The 22,376-nt window shown below is 45.1% G+C and overlaps 1 protein-coding gene across 5 annotated transcripts in view; it reads right to left on the bottom strand.

Moving 5' to 3' along the window:
- Positions 1–6,824, bottom strand: part of DAB2IP (DAB2 interacting protein) — a 366,040-nt gene extending 359,216 nt beyond the window's left edge. For all 5 annotated transcript variants that reach the window (XM_061604328.1, XM_061604332.1, XM_061604329.1 and 2 more), the window contains exons 1-2: positions 6,663–6,824; positions 3,877–3,958 (exon numbers count right to left, since the gene is read on the bottom strand). In XM_061604328.1, coding sequence (XP_061460312.1) covers positions 3,877–3,919 — 43 coding nt within the window. In that variant the 5' untranslated portion in view covers positions 3,920–3,958; positions 6,663–6,824. The remainder of the gene's footprint in view (positions 1–3,876; positions 3,959–6,662) is intronic.
- Between the last annotated feature and the right edge of the window lie 15,552 nt (positions 6,825–22,376).

Raw genomic sequence — 22,376 nt, 5'->3', positions numbered from 1 at the left:
TGAAAAACAACTGCATCTTAGAAGAGGCATTCCTCTCCACTATCACACAGAGAGGAATGCCTCTTCCAATACACACCTATGGGCAACATATGCATGCTTCATCTAAAAACAAAGTTTGCTCCCCTCCCCTCCAAATCTCTTGTTTTAGTCATATGCAAATGTATTGAGGGTTAATTGACAGACTATTAATGACTTTGTTCTATCAATTAAGATCTTTTATCTGGCAACAGCCTTTCACTGCATACTTTCTTCAGTCTTCTCTAGTGTCCTGCCCATTTATTCCCTGCATCCTGGACTCTCAGCCCAACCAGTGTGAGGTTTTCATCCCGGCCAAACTGACAAGTTACTGTACCCTCACAGAAGCTGGACTGGACTGCACGATGCTCTGATCTCTGACCAACCTGAGCAACTAATCCCTCTCCTAAAGAAAGAAACAGGATTTCCTCCATAAGTTGAACCAGCTCTGCCTTGAATCTACTGCAATTTTCTGCCTCTTGACTGTTGTTGCAAGGATAGTTATGCCCTCTTAAAATCGCCTCGGAGTGTCTGTTGGGCTACCCTCGGACACATCTGGTCAATACAAATGTCAGAGAGATTGGAAAAGAGTTGAAGATGCATTTGTAATGCAAATGGCCATGTTGGCCAAATACAGATTTTACATTTGCCTTATAAACCCAGGAGACCTTCTATGCATCATATACAAGAATGACCACACAGCACTTTACAGTCTTATAAATGCCACAGATTAAAAAGTAACAAAGAAAAGAACAACAAAACAATAAATTTCCATCATAGTAATAACACTGATGGATAACTTATCTTTGACCAGCCTCCCCCAACCTGGTGCCCTACTGATGTGATTGGACTGCGACTCCAGTTTCCATCATCCACAGCCAACATGGCCTATGGTCAGGGATGATGATGTGTCCTCCAAATGTTGCTGGATTCCCAGGTTGGGGAATGCTCTCTTAGAGTGTCTTTCTGAAACAGCATTTGAGTTGGGCTCTCTGATGAAGAAGCCAATGAACCCTGAAATCCTGGAGTCCTTCAACAAGCTCACTGAACCCAATCAATCATTTTGCCCTATCTTTGCGTCCTTTTGAAGCAACATAGCTACTGATACCCAATCAAGTTAAACTGTACGCCTGTTTGGGGCAATGTCTGCTCTGGTGACCTGCAGAAAGACAGATAGGAGGTATAAATAGGACTGCCAAGGGCTCCATAAGCAGCTCAGCTTTTCTGGAATAGCAAGACTGAGGACCTAGCCCGACTCAGCAGATACATCCGACACCAGAAAGGCTTTATCGTGTCACGTGATATCTCCTGGACTGAAACCTGCAGTGCTAATGTGGTTTTGCCAGACAGCCCAAGCAAGAAGGTGCTCAACAGCTTGGGACCAGTTTACTTGCAGGACTGCCTACCCTGTAATGTACCCAACTCGGCCTCTTCAAAACTCTTTCTACACTGTAAAAAAAAATGTTATTTTAGTCTGACAACATCTACACTTTGGAACAGCCCGCCTGTTGACATCTGGCAGGCGCCTTCAACAGTATTCTTTTTGCAGCCTACTTAAAACATTTCTATTTAGGCAAGCCTATGCAGACACGTTGATGTTGATGTGTTTTTATCTCTTGTAAGTTTATGGCTGATTTTAATCGTCTGATAAAGGTTTTTAATTACTTGTTTTTAACTGATTTTGTTGGTAACTTTAATATTTCTTGTATACCACTTACAGCTTGTTACAATCAAGCGGTATATAAATAAGGCCCCTGTGCAGTACTGTCTGAGTCCTGGGTTCAAGACCCTCTTCCCTCGAGCTTTTGGGTAGGGGCCACAACTCAGTGGCAGAGCACCTGCGTCACATGTAGAAGGTCCCAGAGTCAATCCCTGGCATCTCCAATTAAGAAAGGTCGGGTGCAGCAATGGCTCCATGTCAGTGGGGCAATAGGCTTTGCTCCAGGTTTTAGTCCAAACTTCCAAGAAGCTGTCCGAGACAGATCCTTGAAAGTTTGGACTAAATCCCAGAGTGGAGTCCACTGCCCCACTGACATGGAGCCGCCAGCCGCCGCTGGTCAGGTGATGACAAAGTGCCCTTCATGCCTGGAACTGGCAGGACAGACAGATGATCTGAGCTGGTATGTGGCATCTTCCGACATTTTACCAGCCATCCCAACCAATGCACAGAGAAGGGAATCAAGAAGTCTTTCCTTCATAAAACTTTCCAATGGCCCTTCCCACACAAACTGAACATGATTCACAATACACGCAAATGCCACCAAAATCCCCAAACCATTTTGGAAGCAATAAAAACGCAACATGAATCCGCTGCCAACCCATCAGAAATTACCACAGAATCAGTGTGCACTCTATGCAAATACAAAACCCCCCACAACATATTAATAATCCGCATTGAGACCATCTATATGCTCTGCCAAAATGCTAAATTCCACAACTTGCATACATTATGCACTATTAAGGACAACTGTGTAGTTTATTCTACTTTTGCTAGCAAAGGCAAGGGGGCAAACATTAAATCTTGTACCCAACCACTGGGAAGTTTACTCTAGCTTGCTTGCTTGCTTCCCTTCCTCTCAGCAGGAGTCATGCACGTGTGTGTAGCCTTTTCCAGCCCAAGGGCCACATTCCCTTCCGAGAGCCACATGCCACTGGTGGGCGGAGCCAGCAGCAAAAGTAGGAGGGTGGATTAATGTACATTTTACCTTTGTGCAGTAAGCTGGTTTCTACACACACTCACACCCACCTTTGCCCTCCATCCAGGCAAGCCAGAGACACGATCCGAGTTCACAGACACACTCAGCTAGGCAAAAACATTCAAGGAGAGGGCAAAGCAAGGCCAGTGAGGAGAGAGTATGCCCTGCGGAGGGTCCCAAGATCTTGGAGATTTGAAGTGCAGTTGCCTACCCATATCGAAGCATAGCAGCACTGCCATGAGATCTAGAAACTTAATTTTTGAAAGAAGAAATTGTCAAGAAGTGCCCATTCTCACACGCTGCACTCTTGAAAGATTATGATATGTACACCAGGTGTGTAGTCGTGCGGAGTCTTGGGGGGGTCTTAGACCCTTTACTTTTTGGGGAGCAGGGTCCCAGTGTCTCCAGCATCCTGTGAGCCAATCATCATGGAAGGGGAGTGTCTTAGCCACTGAAAAGGATCTTCTAACATTCTTTCTTGACCTTTCCTGCCAATTGGAGCCAATCAGAGTGAAAGGAGGTGAGTCAGCCACTGAGAAGAGTCTTCTCAGTAGCTAACTCTCCCCTCTTCCATGATGATTGGCACCTAGGGATATCTATTGTGGGAGAAGGCATTCACAAGGATCTCATTCTCAACCCCACAGCAAAAAGGGGGGAGGGGCATGACTATGACTAACCTGAAGGAACCTTGCACTTCTGAATTTGCCACTATACTACAGATGTGTACACACACACACCCTGAATATAACTTTTGCCAGGCTGGGAGACTAAAGATTAGGTTCTCACCTCTGGCCAAAGGCAAGTCCGGTGGTTGCACAGCTGTGATGCTGCGACCTCCTCAACAATGGTGAGCCCTCCACAAACCCCACGGAAGCAAAAGCCCCCCTTATAAGCACCAGAGGTAGAAGAAGCATACACCTTTGGCCTCGGACGTCGCCCTGCACGTCTGGACATTTGCTCGCTTATCCACTCCGCCCAGAGAGGAACCCAGTGAAACCTGGAAGCCGCACACTTCAGTCGGCCGCCCTCCAGATCTCCAAAAGACACAGAGAGAAGAGAGCACAGGCCCACAACCGCGGAGACACGCCGCATCCCACCCCAGCCCGGGAGGAGGCCACATCCGAGAAAAGACTTTCTAGAACTTCGTCGTTTAAGCGCCCCTTACCCCGAGAGTCGTCCTCTTGGTCCGAGGGATGATTTGGATCCATTACCCGCCGCGCAGCGTCTCCGATGCAACCCAGAGAGATCTGAACGGGAAAAATGAAGTAGGCGAAGCCGCTCCGGGAAAACCCGCGAAGGGCTCACCGAGCCGTCGCCTCAGCCAACCCCGGATCCTTGAGGAGCTAGCGCCACAGCCGTAAGGGGACCGGCCCCTTCCTTGGCCGCGCGCCCGAGGCGCCGCCGGCCAAACCTCTCGCCTCGCGGGGCCGCTGCCGGCATCGCGGCTGAAAGGGCATCTCTTGCTGGCCTCCCCTGCCCGGGACCGCCGGGGCCCCGGGACGAAAGTTCAGCAGCCGTCGGAGAGCGAGGCTGGCAGAGCCTGGAAAAGGCTCATCGCGCAAGCACACGAGCCGCCGGGCCACGCGGTTGCATAACGCGCGGATGACGGATGGCACCACTAGGCATCGTGGCGGGCTTCTCGGGAGGGGGAGAGCGCCTCTGGGAGGGCGGAGGGGCAGGCAGAATCGGGGCTCGGGGGAACCCCCAGCTTGAGCATGGCCGAGGGGGACGGGAGGGGGCAGGCGGTCTCCGGTGCCCTCTCAGGGGCATGCAGCCACTCCGGCCGGTCTTCCTGGTCCCGACCAGGGCTGCCTTTAAATCGGACCACCCTCCAGTACCGTGCGCATAATTCCCTCCAGTCGCCTCGCTGGCCAAAGAGAGGGCTCCCCCCCCAAACCTGGCAGGCAAGGCCCCCAGCGACTCTGCCCCGACAGTGGAGGCACGATGCTGCTGGAGTGCCTTGTCCCAGATTTACCTCCTTGGGCAAAGCGCTGCTGCCGCTGCCGGCATTTGCGTGGGCTCCGAGAGCGGCAGAGGTCGGGGCAGGGCGACCCGCCCTTAGGAACAGGCAGTGGGGGTGATGGGCACCCGTGTCAGTGGGGCAGTGGAATCCGCTCCGGGTTGGAGGCCGAACTGCCCAGGAGCTGTCCAAGGTGCTGAAAGCCGATTCCCTGCCCTACCGACATGGGAGATACCAGCCTTCACTAGTAACAGGACTGCTGAGCGGTGGGGTGGGGGGAAGTGGCACAAAAGGGTTCAGAAAACATTGGGTTGCTGTTACTGGGTGGGTGCGGGAGGCAGCACTCCTTATCCAGCCCAGGCAACAGACCACGGAGGGATTAGGATCAGAATTTGACTTGGCCCCTGTCAGCCACCCGTACCCATCCACACCCCCCCCCAAGCTATGGGCTGGCTTACTGCAAAGCCCTTGGACCAGTTGCAGACAGACTGCTCAGAGGGGAAATTGTCAGCAATGGAATGTCCATGAACAGCACAGAAAAGGGTGCGCCAAGAAAGAGCGAAGCCTGTTTGGCTGAGTGAAACGCTTCATGGGGTGTGGGCAGGAGCAGTGTGCTGGTGATAACCAGATGGGGTGGGGAAGAGGCGGAGTAGCATCCTGGTTCCAACAGGGGACAGCCAAAAGTGCACAAATAGGACCCAAAGGCAATAGCCCCCTTTGTGGCTTCCCCTTTCTGGCATCCCCTTCTGGGCTCCTACTGGGAGGAAGGGCAGGATATAAATCTAATAAATAAATAAATAAAATACATAGAGGTATAGTGCCTCTGAACATGGAGGTTCCATTTTAGTTATCACATTCTTCCACAAATCTGTGCAAGCACCCGTTAAAAGCCACCTAAGTGAGAAGCTGCTGTTGCAGCAGCTAATTCCATATGGTAGCTGGGGTCCCAGAGGGAACCTGGGGAGGGCAGCTTTCTCCTTGCATGACAAATCGCACTGCTGTCCTTTGAAGGATAAGCAAGATCCCTCGAGCTAAAATGGAGCTTCCCTTTCCAGGGGCAGTATAACTCTGCCCGATGGTGCTGGCCTGCTTCCTCCTGTTGTGCCAAGACACTCTTATGGGCAAAGAGGGACATCTGGCTGATGGGAGTGAAAGGGGTGGAAAAGTGGAGACAGGAACCAGCTTTTTTGGGATGGAGGAAAAGGCCCCCTTCAGACAGGACCCAGAGACAGGGAGGCCTGTGCATGTTTGATGGGCAGGAGAACACCAACCCGACTTGTAGAATATTTGGCCAGGCGACCCAGCAGCCAATGGGTAAAGTGTCTCCACATGGCCTGATTGGAATTAGTCACCCAAGTCTTTCTTTCAAGATTATGAAAAGAGCTGTGCAACCAGCTTGGCACTTCCAGCCCCAGCGGCAGTGGGTAGGCAGATGATTGGCTGGCGAGAGAGAGGGAGAAAGACTTGCAAACACTGCACAGGGGGACAATGAAACTTAGTGGGCTGCAGTGACTGTACTGTAATTGTAGCCTTCAGACACAGGAGAGTCAGAAATTTCTAGGCCATTCCCCTGGTCTTAAAGCTGTGTGAGCAATAAACAGAGTTTGCTTTTATTTTCTTAATCACTGCTTTATAGCAAAGGGGGGGGGAGAACAGCATTTAGGGACAGCAAGGCAATTGGGCGCTGTGAGCAACTTTACCAATGGACGCAATGCACAAGCAGGGTCCCTCGGCCACCAGTTTAGGATACATTAAAGGGTGAATAGATTAGACAAACTGGAGGGGGGATCTATCAATGGGCTGTTTGCTAGGGTGACCAAATGGCAACTCCATGTTCAGAGGCAGTCTACCCCTGTGATCCAGATGCTGGAAGCAACATACTTTTTATCGTAAAGAGAAGTATTTTTAAGATGCTTGCAGCACTTTCAGGGGTCCCCTTAGGGGCTAAGGTCCCAACCCCAGAAATATCAGCTTCTCATCAAAACACTTACCAGCACAGACAGGGTTTCTGATGCAGTGCTATCCAAACAAGCCAAGGTCAAACACAGCGATACCCATTCAGATCAAACCATGGTCAAGAAGCAGTCCAAGGAAACTCTACAAGGTAGGCCACACAGCAAAGATGACTAACTAAAGCCAGAAGCAAGGCTACAAAGAGGCAACACCTGGAAGGCTTAAGACCAAGGCCTTATATACTCTGGCTGCTAAACCACACCCTCACCACAGCTGCAGGCGGTGAAGGAGTACCAGGGGTTGCTTACTCACAAGTAGACCCTTTACTCACAAGTAGACCACCAACTCTGGGACTGCTGTTGTTCTTCGGTCTGGACCCCAAAGCTTCTGGCACCAGTGTTTTCGAGGACAGGGGGGACTCCACCCCCACCTTCTCCTCAGACATTCCCAGAGGGTCCTCCACAGGTCAACACCTAGAGGGCCCCTCAAGGGGATCCTTGGGATTGGATTCAGAAGGCCCTGCCTGCTCCTCACACACAACACCCTGAATATAACAGTGGCCACGTCTTCTTTGGTCCTCTGAGGACTCAGGCCCCAGGTCAGGGCTAAGCATGGCAGTGCCTTTTTGGACCAAGCCAGGTGTAGGAAATGGGCCTCTGTCAGGGCACATCTTACGGAGGAGAAGCTGGTCAACAGCCATGAGAACTCATCTGAACCTCCTCGTTCAGAGGCACTCTACTGCTGAATACCAGTTGCTTGGAACAATGAGGGGAGACAGGTTAGTGCTTTTATGCCCTGTCTGCTCTGTGCATGGATTGGTGTGTGTGTGTGTGTGGGGCGCTTCCAAAGCCTGGGCAATCTCTTGGGCTGGAGGTGACAAAATGGGACAAAATAAGGCAGCAGCAATTCTACACACGCTTACCTGGGAGAACTCAGTGGGGCTTTCTTCTGAGTAGACCTGCCTGGGATGATACTGCAGATGTATGACTGCCCTGTTCGGAAGCAAATTCTTCTCAAACTACATTAAAGGCTTTGCTGTTTGGAGAGAGCCCATAGCTCAGCTGCATAGCACCTGTTTTGCACGCAGAAGGTCCCTGGTTCAGTTCCCAGCATGGAAGGATCTCAGGCGCAGAGATGGAATGACCCATCAGTTTTGGTCCTCTCAGCTTCTCATTTTTCTAATCTTAATTTCGGTTCTTCACATTTCTGCAGCTATATGCAATGTTTTTTTAAAAAAAACCTTATGAAAATTCTTCAGCATTTTAGTGTGAATTTCTCCTAATAAACACATTGTTGTATGCAGTTTGAATAATTACAAATTCTTGCAAGCAATTTTATCATACAATGCATTTCTGTATGTTGTTTTCACTCATATATTCATTTTTATGAACACTTTCCCCTAACATATGCATTTTTGTAAAACATTGGTTGGTTGGCACACTACATTGCAAAATTGGAATAAGTGCAAATTTCAAAGGATGGCTGTGTTTCAGTTCTCAAAGTGTCTCAAAAAATGCAAATTTGATAAATTTGGCTTGAAATGTGAACTGAATCAAATTTCTCGCCCATCCCTACTCAGGTAGCAGTCAGGGGATGGTACAGAAAGGCTCCCTTCTCCACCCTGGAGAGCCATGAAGCTTGACGGACAAAGTCTGGCTAAGACCAAGCAAATCCTAAGTTCCCACTACGCTATAGTTTGTCTCCAGGTTCAGATGTGAAGTCCTGGTTATGTTCTGTAATCATAACTAGCACAACCTGATCACTCTCAGCAGAAGCAATCCAAGTGTGTCCATCACATAGAAAACGCTCATTATCATACTTCAAAGACTAGAAACCAAGCCCTATGAGGAGAGACTGAAAGAACTGAGCATGTTTAGCCCGGAGAAGAGAAGACTGAGGGGAGATATGATAGCACTCTTCAAGTACATGAAAGGTTGTCACATAGAGGAGGGCCGGGATCTCTTCTCGATCGTCCCAGAGTGCAGGACACGGAATAAAGGGCTCAAGTTGCAGGAAGCCAGATTTCGACTGGACATCAGGAAAAACTTCCCAACTGTTAGAGCCATACGACAATGGAACCAATGACCTAGAGAGGTAGTGGGCTCTCTGACACTGGAGGCATTCAAGAGGCAGCCGGGCAGCCACATGTCAGGGATGCTTTGATTTGGATTCCTGCATTGTGCAGAGGGTTGGACTTGATGGCCTTACAGGCCCCTTCCAACTCTACTATTCTGTGATTCTATGATAAGACACATTGCAAGTCAGGCAAAAACACGCAAGGAGGAGGCAGAGCATGAGAGGCATGGCCTTGGGAGAGTCCCACAGGCTAGACAGACAGGCTTGGAGGTCTGCATTTGGCTCACAGGCCAGAGGTAACCTACACCTGGTTTATAAGCTCAAAGGTCTTTTCAGTTGTGGCTCCCCATCTGCAGAAAATGCTCCCCAGTGAGGTCCGCCTGCAGCTGTCATTGACATTTTTCCGTGCCAGGAAAAGACGTATCTTTTCTCCCAGGCTTTTGATAGATTGAGATGATGTTTTGTTTTTAATATGTTGCCAAACCTTCCTGTGGCTGCGTGGGAGCGCTATTGCTATTGCTTTGTGATATTGTTATGTTTTAAAAGTGTGTTTATTTGTTTTGTTTTAACATTGTGTAAGTCACTTGGGGACCTTCGGGTATCAAGCGACTAATAACTCTAATAACTCTAACAACGACAACAACAATAATATTTTTAAAATTAAAAATACCTTTGCTTGCTGGCAAAAAAGGGGGAGTTCTGGAGCTTGGGAGTAGCCACTAAGAAGGTCCCACTCCGGACCCTGCCATATGTGCTTCTGTGGTCGGACAGACAGAAGGGTGTCTCCGTTACATCTTGATGCTCAGGTAGACGCATATGGAAGAGTGCAGTCTTTCAAGTAACCTGGTTCCGAGCTGCGTAGGACATCTTCGGTCTTAACTAGCATTTTGAATTGTGCCTGGAAATGGACCAGTAATTAGTGAATCTGTTATTTTATTAATTTGTTTGTTTGTTTGTTTGTTTATGTATATCCCACCTTTCTTCCCAGAAGGGGTCCAAGGTGGCAGACAAAACACTAAAAACACTCTAAAACATCATAAAAACAGACTTTAAAATATATTAAAACAAAATATCTATAAAAACATCATCTTTAAAAAGTTTTAAAACATCTTAAACAGCAATTGCAACACAGATGCAGACTGGGATAAGGGTTCTACTGAAAAGGCTTGTTGAAAGAGGAAGATCTTCAGTAGGTGCTGAAAAGTTAACAGAGACGGCCCCTGTCTAATCTTTAAGGGGAGAGAATTCCAAAGGGTCAGTGCCACAGCACTAAAGATCCACTTCCTATATTGTGCGGAATGGACCTCCTGATGATATGGCATCTGCAGGAGGCCCTCACCTGCAGAGCGTAGTGATCGACTGGGTACATAAGGGGTAAGATGATATTTCAGGCATTGCATAAACAGCTTTGGCCAGTTGTTTGGCTGCAACATTCTGAGCCAGCTCATGTGTCTGAATGCCCTTCAAAGGCAGCCCCATGCAGAGTGTTTTACAATAGCCCAAATGAGATGTGATTAAGGCATGTACTGTATCACCCTGGCCTGATCTGAAATCACCAGGAACGGTTGCAGTTGGTGCACTAGCCTTGGCTGTGCAAAAGTGATTATCCAGCATCAGGGATGAATCCAGATGTAGCCCCAAACTAAGAAGCAAAACAGATCCCCCAGCTTCAAAGGCAGCATAACTCTGATTACAAGATCCTGATGACTAGCAACAGAAGGTGGTTGCCTTCACCCCTGCATGAGAGGATCCAGTTGGAAACATAATAGTGGATGAGATGGACCTTTGATTGATCTGATCTAATGTGGTCGAGGCAACTGAAGTGTATCAAATACTTGCTATCAAAATATCTAACACAAGATTGATATTAATTGTGGAGGAAGGAGAGGCCTGCACAGATTGACTGAATGCCACAGTGCTGATCTGAGAGGAGGGCTCTGACAGCCCTCACTGTATTCTGAAATGATTGCATCAGAATGATGGTGCTAATTTCTTAGCTCCTTTTTCATACTATTTTTAAATTGCTGAGGAGGCCTTTCTGAAACTGCAAAGACCCATCTGCCAGAGAGAGACAGAGAGAGGGAGAAAGAGTTGGGTGCTTTTGTGTGCTTCTGTCTAAAGCTCAAAAAGGAATTAGTTCAGAGGAAGAGGGCGGTTTTGTGTCTCTCAGATGTGCACGGAGGGGAGGGTTTGCAAAAACACTTTTGCAGTGAATTAGGGGCCATTTCAAAACGGTGATATAGCAACGGACTGAGCATAGAGGATTAGTAACTGCTGCCACTTTGTGAGATGCTAGAGTAGGAGCAGATCTGTAGGTGGTGGAAAGCTGCAAGATGACCGATGGGCTACATTAAGATGACCAGCCAGAGGAGATTCAGGAAACTTTGTGGTGCTAAACTGAGGGCTCATCTACACAGCAGTTTAGTGTGGTTTTGGTGCTACGCATCCCCTTTTAATTTACATGGTTCACATGACATTACTGGCAAACCAAAGCTACCACACAGTTTCCTCCTGTAAATCTGTACTAATCCAATCTTCTGATAATCCGAAAAGGGAAGGAAAAAAATCTTCACTCCATATCTCTAAGGCTTGCAGGCATTTTGCTTTGATGCTTTTAGGTGGGTGTGTCAATTTCCCCCCTCTCCATGCCCACTCCCTCCTCCTCCCTTCTTTCATTTCATTTCCTGTGGGCTGAAGAAAAACTTCTGCTGCTTTCTCCTGTTCTGCAAGCCTTTTTTATGTTGCTGCAAACTGTGCCGTTGTTTTCTTTCCCCCCCTAACTTGTGCAGAAAAGCATAACACTGCTCAACCAAAGATTTGTATTTCAGTTGTACTGTTGCAGTGAACATACAAATAATTGCACTTCCAGGTTGTTGTTGTTTAAAATGAAACTTACTGGTAGAACAAACTAAGCATGCTCGGTTGCCAGGTAACCAGAGACAGTGGAAATGTTAAATTAGAGGGTGTGGTCTTTAGGAAACTGTGTGATTGATGCTTCCCCTCAAGTGTGACTAGAAAACACCGTGTTTGCAGCTGGCATTGAGCCCTTACTGTGGACGGTGCAAACAGAAAGCAGAGGTAAAAACAGTGTCTTTAGCACAAAGTTATGCTCGCACATGGATAAACCCTGAGTTGGATGTCAAGGGCTGTGTGCAATTAGGCTCTAGCACCCTCTTCAGTCACTGTAAGGAAATGCAGTGTTGGCTCCCTGGATTGGCAGGCAATATGAAGTCTCACCCTAACTCACACCCAGCCTGGTATAAATATGAGGGTACATTGCCTTAGACCAGCCAAGAGCCCCTTTTCAGAAGAGAAGGAGGACCCCTCTACTCCAGCCCTAACATATTCTAGGGCAGTCGTTCCTTGGTGGTGCTCTCCAGATGATGTGAGGGGAGGTGGTGAGCTGGTTAGAGCTTAATTCCAATTTTAGCCAATTTTACTGTGCTAGAGACAGGACTACAGTTGTTTTTTTTATCTCACAAAACCCAACAGGTTATGGGCCCAGTTGAGCAATGAATGAGCAATGAACCAGATTATTTCCGAGTGTATTTTGTGTATTTTTGACTCCAGCTCCCATCAGGTCCAGACACAATGGCCAGGCACAATGGGAGTTGTAGCCCAGCAACATCTGAGGGCCACAGATTCCCCATCCCTGCCCAAGACCATGCCCAGAGACTGGCTGACAGTGCTGTCTTTTAACCACCTTGTTGCTGCAACATAAAAACATAACAATACTACCGGATCAGGCCAAAGACCCATAGTCCAACATTCTGCACACTCAAGCTTCAGACACCCACCCATTCCACAGTCCCCCCTGGGACCCCAACCACAGAGACAACAATGGGTCCGGGCCACAGAAGCACAGTGTTTTCCATCTCTAAGACGTACTTGGGATGTGGAATCAAGTGTATGGGAGATAGGAAATACAGGCACTCTTCAAAATAGTTCTATTACAGACTGCATCAGAGAAGCCCCCCTCTTTCTGACTGCCGGAAGCTAAGAACCTGCTCACACGTGTTGCTTAGCAATGGTGTGTGGGAAGAGGCAGGGCAGCTTAGCCCGCTGGAACATTGGCGACGCATGATCTGTGCCAATAGACGCTGAGCTCATTCTCTGAGCTGGCTGAAAATCAAACAAGGAGATCTAAGAGGGTACTCCTAGACCCTTTAACACCCTCCAACATTTCAGAGACAAAAGCAAGGAGACATTCAAGTACTTATCACACTCCCTGTCTCTACAGGGAGGGAGTAGGAGGCATGGGAATGGGGGTGAAGACGAAAAAAGAGTACAAAAGGGGCTGAAGGCAGAAGGTGAAAAGGGTGCTTAGTAGCTGGAATGGGTGGAAGGGGCAGAGGTTACCATGTGGGTGGTCTGTGTGCACAGAGGCAGCAGAAAAGGAGGTGGAGGAGAGGGGGTTTGTCCAGCAGAGTGAGCAAGGGCACAGCTCCTAGTATATTATATAAGAGTGAAAAATGGAAATGGCCTGCCTTCAAGTCGACCCCGACTTATGGCAGCCCTACGAATAGGGTTTTCATGGTAAGCGGTATTCAGAGGGGGTTCCCCATTGCCTCCCTCTGAGGCTGAGAGGCAGTGACTGGCCCAAGGTCACCCAGTGAGCTTCATGGCTGGGTGGGGATTCAAACCCTGGTCTCCCAGGTCATAGTCCAACACTCTAACCACTACGCCACAGCAACTTAAAAACATTCCACAATATCTGGGTAGATGATTATGGTGTGTGTGTGTGTAACAGAAATAGTAACAGAAATAGTCCTTTAGTATTGGGTGTCCGTGTACACACATTTATATGTATATATTTATATGCAAGTGCATCAAAGCTTACCCATCATTCCCTCTTTCAGACACTGCGATGTGAACATGGCACTGGTCCAGGTAACCCAATCTCACGGGATGCAAGCGTGTTCAAACAAGAATGAAGACAGCAGGATGTGCTGCACATGGCCCCACCCACTTGGAAAGTTTGAGTTGAAGAAAAGAATGCCTCTGACCATGTGCAGTGTATTTTCCTTTTACTACCAAAGGACCATAACTGATTCTTACATCATGAGGGGGTGTTTTGGAAGGCTGAACCTTGACTGTTGACCTGTTATCCTCGACTTTCATTTTTGATCGAGTAGCTGGTAGAGCCGAAACAGAATTGTATCAAATTTAAAATCCATGACATTTTACTGAATGTTGCAGTTTGGGAAATATATATTGTTATAGGTTTGGGGTTGAGATGGATGATTTCTATGAGTCCCCTTCCAGCCTCTGATTTGGAACCCTGCACCTGTGGGTGAGGAACTCCCTTTGCTGGTCAGATGAGTCCCCTTTTGTTAATCTAATAGAGTGGCCAGGTGGGTTAATGGGGCTATCAAGTGCCCATTAACTGGCGAATGAGCCAGGGAGATCCTGTTGTAGCACTGAGCAATCAGGGCGAGCTACCCATTGCTAGTCAACTCTGAACATCTTCCTAGAGCCATCAACAAGCCTCCTGTTGTAGCTTTTCGCCAGCCTCCTAATTTGCAGACTGTTGGTGAGAGCTGTGCTTAAGCCACCTATCACCAATCCTGGGTCTCTTCCTTGTCACTCCAAACTTTGTATCACCTGTGTGTACCTCAGGGAGACAGCCACTTTTACAATCACTAGGACAGGCAGGACATATTACATCAAACAGAACATCACCTGCAGGTCCTGCAATATAATTTACGTCATTGAATGCAAAAGACCAGGATGTCATATCTAATACGTAGGAAAAACCACCACTGACCTATGCACACACTTCAGAAACCACAAATTGGCAATCTTGGGGGGGGAAAGTGGAGCACCCAGTTGCAAAACATTTCAACACTGAGGGCCGCAGCCTGTTGGACTTTTCTATAACAGCTACAGAGATGCCAACAGATCCAGCAGCATTGACTAAAAGGGAGAACTTTTGGATATACTCTCTGGACACATTGGCACCGCATGGCCTGAACCTGGAGGACAGTACCACCATGACTTAGCTTCTGCAGGTGAAGCCCCTCTGAGCATTCCATCCTCAAAGCTCTATAACGGCCACCTTGGTAACGGCATTTGTATGTTAGCAGTTGATGAAGGCGGAAGCCGAAACGTTTTGGCAGAACAATAAAAATGTCTGTTCTGTTAATCACAATTACATGCATATAGTTTTAGGTGATTAACAGAATCCTTATAGGGATCCAGAGTAAGCTTGGATGAAGTTGTGTTTGTTGCTTTCAAAAAACTCTCTCTCTCTCTCTCCCCCCCCCCTCAATTGAATGAATGAAATTAATATAAAACTGTATAGTGGCACTGTATATGTTTCCTCAAAAGTAAGCCCTAACCAAACAGTGTTTAATGAGACTGAGACCCTGGTACCCATGCATTAGGTCACAGCCTAAATGCAAGAGCCAGAGGCCTGCTATAGCATCTGTTAGATGCCATCAAATATAATTCCGACTGCAGTGTTATTGCATGGCCTTTGGATGTTACATGCTGATGCTTAATAGAAAATCTTCACAAAATAGCTGCTTGTCTGAAGAATATTCAGAGAATATGCACCCTCACAATTTCCAGAGGGGAGTTGTGGGAGAAGGCAGTAAATTCATTCCAGTTCAAGTCTCCGCCTGTTCTAACTGCCATCTGGGAGCACTGAGGGACACCACGACAGGCAGCCGCTAATGACTGTGAGTGAAAAGCTCAGAAAGGGCTCAAGGGCCTCTCCAAGGAACAGTTCTGTATTCCCATTTATAGCATTTGGCACGAACACATTGCAGATTTATTCAGCTTCAATGGACTAAAGCTGATTCAAAGTGTCTTTCTCCCTTAGCTACAAGAAATGCTAAGCTGCATCTGACCACAGGGGTCACAAAGCATTTTGGACAAGCTTTCATGAACAATGATTTTTTTTAAAAAAAATGCTGCATCCTGTGAGCAGAAGGTAGGGGATTTTAGATCCCCTGGAAATCTTGACCTAAACTGGACTTCTGGGAAGGGTGACTTCGCCTGTGCCTGCTTTTGAGACGAGCTCTCATCTCAGAAGAAGCTTTTTCAGTTTTAAAATCAGTCAGAACGTTCTTTTTGACTGGTAAAGATTTTCTCCCGGGCAGGGAGAAACGTAGAGATTAACCACAAAAGCCTGTGTTAGTTGGGAGGACTGGATTTCATTAATTTATGAGAGAAAGTTCAGCCAGCAATGCCGGACGGATTTTCAAACAAGCTCTAACTGATTAAGCGACACGTTTATCTTTTCTTCAAAGAAAAACGGATTCTAACAGGCAAGCACTTTTCTTTCTATTTTTTTCATCTGGTTTAAATTGTTGCAGCAAATAGAGATTTGTCAATGAATCAGCTATAAAGAATTTCTGGGTGAGTTATAACTCTTCTCTTTCATTCACGAAATTAAGGAGGAAAGAAATTGAAAAAGCTTATCTTTGTTTTGATTGCAAAAAGCTGGCCTGGAATTGTGAATTTTAAAGATACAAACGGATGAGGGATTTCTATTCCGAGGAGATAAATAAATAAATTTGATTTATGAACTTTGGAGTATTATATGTCTGGGACTATTTTTTTTTGGTCTATTTCATTTTGACTAATCTGCTTGTTCACGATGCCACTAACTGTTCTGAAGCTGTGAACTAAATTTGTTTTGCATTCCTGAACATACAAGAGATAAGGCAGGCTGTGTTGTCTACACTATGATGTCATCAGGCCTGAAATATTAACCCAATTGTTGCTGAAATAAGAAGTGGTGTTTTTTCTTCTTCGTGGTTTTAAGAATGGCAATCAAGAAAGTGGCTGAGAATCTGGAAGTAATTATGTTTCAGAAAATAATGGATGAGATTGAGATAACGAAACAAACCCTGAGACAGGGTAGAATGGAGATGAAAATTGAATTTGGCAAAATGAACCAGGAGCTTAAAGAAATAGGGGATCTTGTGAGAGAGGAGATTGATATCAGAGATGAGAAAAGAAAAATTAAAGAGAAGATGCAAGCCCTGGAGATTGGAACAAATGTGGAATTGGAAAAAGACCTGGATTTTATGGATATTAGAGATAAAGTTTACTGTTTGGAATTCAACGTTGTCTCTGAAGAAATTAATGAAGATATTAGAGATATTAATGTCTTGGATAAATTTTTGGACTGGAATGGTGTGATGGAGTTTGACATAGAAAAAATCTATGGAATTAACTATAGACATGTGACAATGGACAAACTCTCAAGAGATGTGCCAGTGCATTATGTAAAAAAAAAGAACAGAGATATGACTTTACAACAATATTTCAGCAACATATTCAGAATTGATGGCAAGGAAATATTTGTGAGAAAGGAAATTCCCATTAGACTCTTATTATATGACTATGGCTATGACAGCAAGATTATTATGGGATACTGACAAAGGAAGAATGGCTACTGAAATTACTGGATTTAACAGGATTATTGAAGATGGAAGATGGAATTAACATTGATAATGGAAGAATGGCTATTGAAATTATTGGATTTAACAGATTTGATGAGATGGATTAAATATTTGTGAAAAAGGAAATTCCCATTAGACTCTTATTATATGACTATGGCTATGACAGCAAGATTATTATGGGATACTGATAATGGAAGAATGGCTACTGAAATTATTGGACTTAACAGGATTATTGAAGATGGAAGATGGAATTAACATTGATAATGGAAGAATGGCTATTGAAATTATTGGACCTAATAAATTTGATGAGATGGATTAATCGATATGTTTATTTGGAGAAAAATTGATAGATATATTTCTCAAGGAAGTGAAACCTCTCTTTGACTTTTTGTGGAAAGAATAAAGTAATGCTTATGAGATTTGATGATTAACTAAGATAACTACTGGAGGAAAGTGATTCTGTAATATAATTTAAGAGACAGGATTGTTATATATTGTAGACTTATAACTGATCTGCGACAAATCGGAAGTCAACATTTTATTTTATTGTTTAATTATTTTTGTTTTGTTTTATGTTTTTGAAAATTTGAATAAAAATTAATGATAAAAAAAAAAAGAAATCTTGACCTAAACTAAACTGAGCCCGCTTGCATTGGCTGCCTGTATGTTTCCAAGCTCGATTCAAGGTGCTGGTTTTGACCTATAAAGCCTTACACGGCTTGGGACCACAATACCTGATGGAACGCCTCTCCCGATACGAACCCACCCGTACACTACGTTCAAGATCAAAGGCCCTCCTCCGGGTGCCTACTCCAAGGGAAGCTGGGAGGATGGCAACAAGGGAGAGGGCCTTCTTAGTGGCCCCCAAATTATGGACTGATGAGTTCGACGAGGTGCGCCTGGCGCCAACACTGTTATCCTTTCGGCACCAGGACAAGACTTTCCTCTTCTCCCAGGCATTTTAGTATGTGTTTTTAAATTGCTTTTTAAAAATGTGTTTTTAAATTTGTGTATTTGTTTTTAATGTTTTTAATTGCTGTAAACCGCCCAGAGAGCTTCAGCTATGGGGTGTTATATAAATGTGATAAATAAATAAATAATAAATAAATAAATAAACTTTGGAAGTTCTCCTATGATGAAATATATGAATAACTCCAAGGGAAGGCAATAATAATAATAATAATAATAATAATTTTATGCTTATGTAACTTTTTCAGAGGGGAAGGGATATTCATCTGTAGAAAAAAGTGTGTTCAGGATTTACCTTCAAAAACCTAGTTCACACACGGACACTCACAAGCAGAGAAGCATGGATTCCTGAAGCTTAGGCAGGTTTTCCAGAAGGAGAGGCAAATTAACTAAGGTTGGATCTACCAACAGTTATTAGCCACAAAATCCAAAGGGAGCCTCCATGTACAGGAGCAGTATAACTCTCCAAGTACCAAACACTGGAGTGAAGCAATATGGCTCCTCCAGAGCTTCTCAAGGATAGGAATGGGGGACAAATTCAGTTCAGTTCACATTTAAAGCCAATCCTACCTGATACGCACTTTCAAAAACAATAAACAAAACACAGCCATCCTTTGAAATTCAAACTTCTCCAAATTTTGCCATGCAGTTCTCCAGCCAAGTAATGTGTACAAAAATACATAAATTAAGATACAGTGTGCATAAAAATGCATATATTTTATGAAAATAACACACAAAATGCATTTTATTAGGGAAAATTGCATGGCAAAAATGTGCATATTAGGCAACATTACATACAAACGTGTATACTAGGAGAAATTCTCACCAAAATGCTGATGAATTTTCACGAGGACTTAAAAACCCTAAAAAATGGACAGATTCACTCATCCCTACTCAAAAGTATTTGGCTCGTCACTGCACGGAGGTGAGTAAGGGTGGTGATGGGGAATGATGTGTATCGGACAGGCACCTTCTCTGTTATCTTTTTTTGCACCTGCTAAAGAGATTCCTCTTTCAAAAAGCTTTTTAAGTGGAGATCTTTATCTCAGCTGGTATCTGTAGTGGGTTTAATTGATGCACAACTGTTGTTGTTTTAAAGTGTTTTTATATACATAATTGGTTTTTAAAAAATGTTTTTATGCATGCGATTGTTTCAAGTGTTTTTATATATGTAACTGTCCTGTATGTTTTTAATATATTGTAAATTGCTTCAGAATGCCTCATGGGAAGCAATTTATACATCAACTTAATTAATAAATGATGGTTATGATGACTGCGATGATGTAGAAAATTGTGCATGTTGTGGAAAAAGTGGATAAACCCGCTCTCACAAGAACCCAAACAGGGTCACCTGACGATGCTGAATACTGGAAGATTCAGGACAGACGAAGAAAGTTTTCTCACTGTCTTATGTAGACTGCCTTGATAGTGTGCCTTGTTCTTTTGCAAAGTCCTTGCAATATGACTCCTTTGTGCAGCGGTGTAGTCGTCCAGGGTCTTGGGAGGTCTTATACCCCTTACTTTTTTGGGAGCAGGGTCCCAATGTCTTCACCATCCTATGAGCCAATCAGTACGAAAGGGGAGTGTGTTAGCCACTGATCATTTTCGCTGGCGATCACTTGTGGCCGAGTAAGATTGTCTTCCAGGGTAAGGTCTTTAACAGTGGGTCCGTAAGTGACTGTGGAGGCCAATTCTGGATCCACACAACCTCCCACAGCGGGGACATAGGTTTACAGATGGAAGATGGTCGCAATGAGGATTTGCTTGACGTGCCTTCCGCTTAGCTCGTTTGTCCCTTTCGCCCTGTACTCGTGCTTCTTCAAAGTCCACAGCACCTTTGATAATGGCCAACCTCCAATTGGGACTTTCATGGGCCAAGGCTTCCCAGTTCTCAATGCTCATGTTACATTTTTTTAGATTAGCTTTGAGAACATCTTTAAACCTATTTTGCTGTCCACCGATATTCCGTTTTCCATCCTTAAGTTGGGAGTAAAGTAGCTGCTTTGGAAGACGGTGATCAGGCATTCAAACAACATGGCCGGTCCAGCAAAGTTGATGTTGGAGGATCATTGTTTCAACACTGGTGGTCTTTGTTTCTTCCAATACGCTAACATTAGTCCACCTATCTGAGAAAGGCTTCTAACATGTAGCTAACTCTCCCCTCTTTTATGCTTATTGGCTGCTAGGGACGTCTGTTGTTGTGGGAGGAGGCATTAACAAGGATCTCATTCTCAACCCAGCAGCAGAAAAGGGTGCTGGTGGCTGTGAACATCATGAAGGGACCCAGCACTTCTGAATTTGCCACTACACTACTGCCCTTGTGAAGTTGGCATGTTCAGATACATAAAAAAATGGAAGTGGACTGCCTTCAAGTGGATCCCGACTTATGGCGACCCTATGAATAGGGTTTTCATGGTAAGCGGTATTCAGAGGGGGTTGACCATTGCCTCCCTCTGAGGCTAGTCCTCCCCAGCTGGCTAGGGCCTGCTCAGCTTGCCACAGCTGCACAAGCCAGCCTTTTCCTTGTCCACAACTGCCAGCTGGGGGACAACTGGGCTCCTTGGGACTATGCAGCTTGCCCACAGCTGCACAGATGGCTGGATACATAAGACAGGGAGTATTTGTGTTTGTTATGCAAGCTTTCCATCTCTATATATGTTTGTATTGAAGATATTTTAATTGTATGTTTGGGTTGTTTTAAATCATGTTCAGTTGTGTTATTTATTTAATATTATATTAATCATTCCAGTAACTCAAGCTAGTATACCACTTAGCCCAATTTTGAAATTCAGCCAAAAACAGAGAATCCACCATCTTGACATTCTTGTTTCTTGCTACTCTGCTATAAACATGCACACAAATTGTATTTGAATAATCTGGTTTCAGCTTGCCATATCCATCAATCTCACAAAGTTGTAGTTCATTGCAAGATCAAAATGCAGCATTTTGAAACCGCCTACTTGTTAAGCAACATGCACTTCACTCTACAGCTCAGTTCTATTGCAAATGATCACGCTTGCAAAGAAGCACTCAGCTTCAGAAAGCTCTTGCCAAATTCTCATTGCCCAAGGTGAACAGAGCTCTCCCCAGCCACTTTGCAAATTGATTTTGCTTGATAGCTCAGATCTAACATCCAGCCTTTGCACAGTACCCTTGGCTCCAAAACAGGAGAATAACAGAGATGCAAATCTGCCATTCAGCCTTTGAAAGTCTTTTGCTATCCACATACATGCAGGAATACGACTGGGATCACTGAAGAAGAAACGCCAAATAAATTGCAAAAATGTACGTCTGCCCCGGTTTTAATCTTTGATCAAGGAGCGCCAAGCACAAATACATAACTCCTTTCTTTCAAGCTTCAGAAATTGAAGCTATCATGTCTGTAGCATAACTTCTCTCTTATTTGTGAATGAGGCCTGCAGGGGAGAAACTGCCCAAGGGTTGTGGAGAGCTCCTAAAGGTGGGTTGAGGCAGGGATCAGTAATGGTGGGCACTACCCAACATTGAAACGAATGCTGATGAAAGTTAAAGAGGAAAGCACAAAAGCAGGACTACAGCTGAACATCAAGAAGACTAAAGTAATGACAACAGAAGATTTATGCAACTTTACAGTTGACGATGAGGACATTGAACTTGTCAAGGATTATCAATACTTCGGCACAGTCATTAACCAAAATGGAGACAATAGTCAAGAAATCAGAAGAAGGCTAGGACTGGGGAAGGGCAGCTGTGAGAGAACTAGAAAAGGTCCTCAAATGCAAAGATGTATCACTGAACACTAAAGTCAGGATCATTCAGACCATGGTATTCCCGATCTCTATGTATGGATGTGAGAGTTGGACAGTGAAAAAAGTGGATAAGAGAAAAATCAACTCATTTGAAATGTGGTGTTGGAGAAGAGCTTTGCGCATGCCATGGACTGTGAAAAAGACCAATAATTGGGTGTTAGAATAAAATAAACCAGTACTATCACTAGAAGCTAAAATGATGAAACTGAGGTTATCATACTTTGGACACATAATGAGAAGACATGATTCACTAGAAAAGATAATAATGCTGGGAAAAACAGAAGGGAGTAGAAAAAGAGGAAGGCCCAACAAGAGATGGATTGATTCCATAAAGGAAGCCACAGACCTGAACTTACAAGATCTGAACAGGGTGGTTCACGACAGATGCTCTTGTAGGTCACTGATTCATAGGGTCGCCATAAGTCGTAGTTGACTTGGAAGCACATAACAACAACAACACTTGTTGACAAAGGCATCAAGACCCTGGACAGAGCTTGGTGGA

Source organism: Rhineura floridana, chromosome 20 (genome assembly GCF_030035675.1).
Source record: "Rhineura floridana isolate rRhiFlo1 chromosome 20, rRhiFlo1.hap2, whole genome shotgun sequence".
NCBI classification, from domain to species: Eukaryota; Metazoa; Chordata; class Lepidosauria; order Squamata; family Rhineuridae; genus Rhineura; species Rhineura floridana.
Note: the sequence above shows the minus strand (reverse complement) of the source record. Positions and strands in the feature narration are given on the sequence as shown.